General features: G+C 38.6%; 1 protein-coding gene across 1 annotated transcript; it reads left to right on the top strand.

Moving 5' to 3' along the window:
* The first annotated feature begins 650 nt into the window (after nucleotides 1-650).
* On the top strand, nucleotides 651-2,741 carry LOC104231615 (pentatricopeptide repeat-containing protein At2g13600-like). Its single transcript, XM_009784630.2, has one exon. It carries the CDS (start codon nucleotides 651-653, stop codon nucleotides 2,739-2,741), a length of 2,091 nt encoding a protein of 696 aa, XP_009782932.1.
* Nucleotides 2,742-4,156: the final 1,415 nt, after the last annotated feature.

Raw genomic sequence — 4,156 nt, 5'->3', positions numbered from 1 at the left:
TATTTTAAATATTTTTTTGAAGTTTAATAGAAAAAAAGGAAAAATATTTGGTTAAACCTAAAGATCTTTTAAGCTAAAGTCATAAATTGAGCTTTGAACAGTTTTGGCTTTTTTTTTTAAAGCCAAAAAATACTTTTAAGCTAACCCAAACACCCTACTATTAACTATTAAGAATCAATGATAGCATAGTTGGAAAGTTTAATTGTTTTTAACCCCGTGAAAAAAAATTAGTCTAATAGAGAAAAAATCAAGAGATTTTAAAACCAAAATTGTCATTATGTATGAGGTTAGGGTTAATAGCACTTTTGGTTCCTTGGTTATTGAAGAAATTCCCTTGACTGAGCAGAGGAACGCTACCATTAGAGGCAGGGTTCATGTTGGAGACTCATTCTACCCAATCACACATATGAAAGAACCGTTAGTCCCCGCTTGTGATTATGTTAAATGGACTATATCTGTTCAATTTTAGCAAATGTAGAGGACGATATGTGCTCAAGTGTTTATTTAAAGGACAAAAATAAACTTATCCTCAAACCTAAGGAATAATTTTGATATAAATCACATCAAATTTAAAAATTATATTCAAATTCTCTGTACTTCGAGTCTCCGATCATACATTCCCAAATGCCTCCATGTACAACGCCGCATGAATGAGTAGACATGCTTGGTTTATCAAGCTTGGCCTTGACACTAGTCCTGTTTATGCTACGAAGCTCGTCGCTGACTATGTTATATCTGGAATCCCCAACTCCATTAGCATTGCCCACCAGCTGTTCGACCAAGTGCCTCAAAAAGATACACCCTTATGGACCTCTATCATCTCAGCCTATGCTCGCTCCAATCAACCCCACAAGGCCCTTCATCTCTTCTCCTGCATGCTCCACCAATCTCAATCCAACCCAGATGCTCGGCCCAATCACTTCGTCTTCACGGCTGTTGCTCGCGCCATTGCTTCTACTCCACAGCACCCGTCTTTGGGACAAACCTTGCATGCCCACATCGTAAAGTCTGGATACATTCCTGGAAATGTCATCGTTGAGACTGCCTTCGTAGATTTGTATGCGAAATGTTGGGTCGCTGAATGTGCCCGGAAGTTGTTTGATGAAATGTCCAATAGAAATTTGGTGACCTGGAACGCTATGATATCTGGGTATGTTCAGAATGGACAGGAATGTCAAGGATTAGAGTTGTTTTATCGAATGAAGTGCAGAGAACTTTACGTGCCTGATGAGTACAGCGTTGCGACCGTTTTATCTGGCTGTGCGTACGTACAAGATCTACTTTTGGGTGTGCAAGTTCATGGTTATGCATTTGTTAGTGGGTTTGAGTCGAGTTGTAGAAATTCGCTTGCTAACATGTACTTTTATTGCGGTAGACTTGCATCGGCTGAGAAAGTTTTTGTTGGATCGGAGAGGAATCTTGTTTCGAAGCTTGTGAAGATAAGGGGTTATGTATTTAATCACATGTATGCTGATGTCGTTAAGTACATTTTGTCAATGGAGAATGCTGTTGAAATTTTTGTTGCAGATCAGACTATATTCGTGCCTCTGCTAACTACTTGTGCTAAGATGCATTTGCTCAATGTTGGGAAGCAAATCCATGGCCTCTTTATCACTTTGGTGGATTCATGTAGCACTGCTGATTCATTAAAAGAGAGCAGAGTGATTATTAGTAGTGCACTCATGGACATGTACAGCAAGTGCAGTGATATTGGTAAAGCTCGAAAAGTTTTTGAAAGTTGGCTACCTGAACAACACGTTCCACTGTGGAATTCATTGTTGTCTGGTTTTATTCATAATGAACTCATTGAAGCTGCTAAGGCACTGTTTGAGAATATGCCCGAGAAAACTATTGTTTCTTGGACTACCATGATGACAGGGTATGTGCAAAAGGATTTGCCCCAAGAAGGCTTAAATTTGTTGGCTAAGATGTATTCTGGAAAAGAAGGATCTACGCTAGAAGGGAACTGCTTGACCTTTGTGGTGGCTCTTGAGGCATGTGCTCGTCTAACTGATTTGAACAAAGGAAAGCAAATACATGCGAAAATTATTAGAGCGTTACCAGATGCATATGACAACGTGGCTGTTGGTACGGCTTTAGTTGATATGTATTCAAAATCAGGTAATTTGTGTTACACACTGCGACTTTTTGATGCAATGGAAGAGAAAAATGTTGTTTCATGGACTTCTGCAATCATGGGATTTGCTATTCATGGATTTGCCTCCCAAGCCCTTGAACTCTTTCAGCGTATGGTAAACATGGGAATTATGCCCAATGAAGTGACATTTATTGCAGTATTATCTGCTTGTAGTCATTGTGGGTTGGTTGATGAGGGAATGCAATACTTTACACAAATGAGGAAGCGGTACGGTTTGATGCCCGAGGAAGAACATTATACATGTCTAATTGATTTATTGGGACGTAATGGAAGGCTTGAGGAAGCATGGAATTTGGTGGAGGGAATGGAAGAGAACGATCTAAGTGATGGGAGATCTACTGGTGCCATTTGGGCTGCACTTCTAGGGGCCTGTCAGTTGCATGGAAACATCGAAATTGGAAAGAAGGTAGCTGTAAAGATGATGGAAAGGGAGAAACAGATTTCTACCGCTTCTGTTGCGCTATCTAATGTTTATGCAGCAGCTGGGATGTGGAATGAAGTGTATGGAGTGAGAGAGAGTTGGAGAAAAGAAGGTCATGCCATTGCAGAGCCTGGTCTTAGCCGCATATGCACACAATCTTAGTTGATACGTAGTTCTTAAAGTTCTTAGACAGTTTTTATTGTCCTTTTGGTGAGGCATTAGTGTTTTACAATGAGCAAATTTTTTTCCGAAGTGCAACATTTCCTCCGATTATGCACAGAATGCGAGAACCTGTGGGTGCTTCCTTTTAGATTATTTGCACGGTATGGTTTTCCTGAGGCTGCTCTTTAATTATGTCCCCCAGTAGTTCAGTTTGGTAAATTTTGGCTTTAAAAATTATCTAGTTCACTGAGTTAACGGGGCTGAATTAAAGAATATTCCAAAAAAGGTCATTTGTACAAATGCCCCTTCCCTTTTATGATTTGTTCGAGGTCTGCTTACATGTTGGGGCTCCTTGAAGGCTTGCCCCAGGCGTTTTTTTAGTTGTATAATACCACTTTTATTTACGAATCATTGTGTTTAATCTTAGCATAGAAATATAAAAAAAAAAAATACATTTTCATATTTTATTGTCTTCGACTTGTCGTTATCAATTGAACATGTTTGAGTCTACTATTTGACATATTATTTCATAGACTCGTATTTCTGTTATTTCTAGAAATCCGAAATGTTATATTACTTGTGCTACTGCTAAAGGAAGCCATGCTTAATTCTTCCTTTAGCAATGAACAAGCAACTGAGGCGAATACGTGAACAAGTTCAACTTGAGATTCAATAGGCAAGGATACACCGAGTAATTTCTACTAGAATGTTATACCATGTTTGTAACTCTAGATATCTCACCTTGAATCAATTCAATTTCAGATCAAGAAACTGGCGAATTGACATCTTCCTTGCTTTGGTACGAGTTGATTTTCCATTACCTCCCCAAATCACCTCTTTCTAACAAGGAATAAAAAGAAAATTCAGAAAGAGAGAAGCCATTATATACTATATGTACCGGAAGATATTCAATGGTAAAAACGTATCCATACATGGTGTTTATACCAAATTGCATTAATTAATCATGGTTAAGTAATAAATTATGGTCAGAATATATAGGCAAAATACCTTAAAACCCCCCTAAACTTAGCACGGATTATTAGTTACAACCTTAAATTGTTCATGGTCTTAATTACCCCCCTCAACTTGGCCTTTTGAGAGCCATTACCCCCCTGGACGCTGATGTGGCAAAGAGTGTGGGTGCATGTTACTCTCACACTCAACAAAGTAACAGAAAAATAGAAGAACTTTAGCTAATGAAAAGAAGAAGGGAGAAGAGAGAAGAAGAAGGAAGAAGGAAGAAGGAAGAAGGAAGAAGGAAGAAGGAAGAGAGAATTAGGAGAGGAAATTTAGATAGATTTCATTCATAGCTAATCATTGGAATACATGGAATATAAATAACGACTAATCTGCCATTTCTGTTGCCTAGGGATCCGTAAATACTGCCAACTGGCAGTGTATGACAACAATCCTGT

The sequence above is a fragment of the Nicotiana sylvestris genome, chromosome 9 (assembly GCF_000393655.2).
Source record: "Nicotiana sylvestris chromosome 9, ASM39365v2, whole genome shotgun sequence".
Lineage (NCBI taxonomy): Eukaryota > Viridiplantae > Streptophyta > Magnoliopsida > Solanales > Solanaceae > Nicotiana > Nicotiana sylvestris.
The sequence above is the reverse complement of the archived record's forward strand: the minus strand, read 5'-3'. Positions and strand labels throughout refer to the sequence as shown.

Coding starts and splice junctions, on each gene's coding strand:
- LOC104231615 (XM_009784630.2), top strand. CDS start 651: ATGAGTAGACATGCTTGGTTTATCAAGCTTGGCCTTGACACTAGTCCT.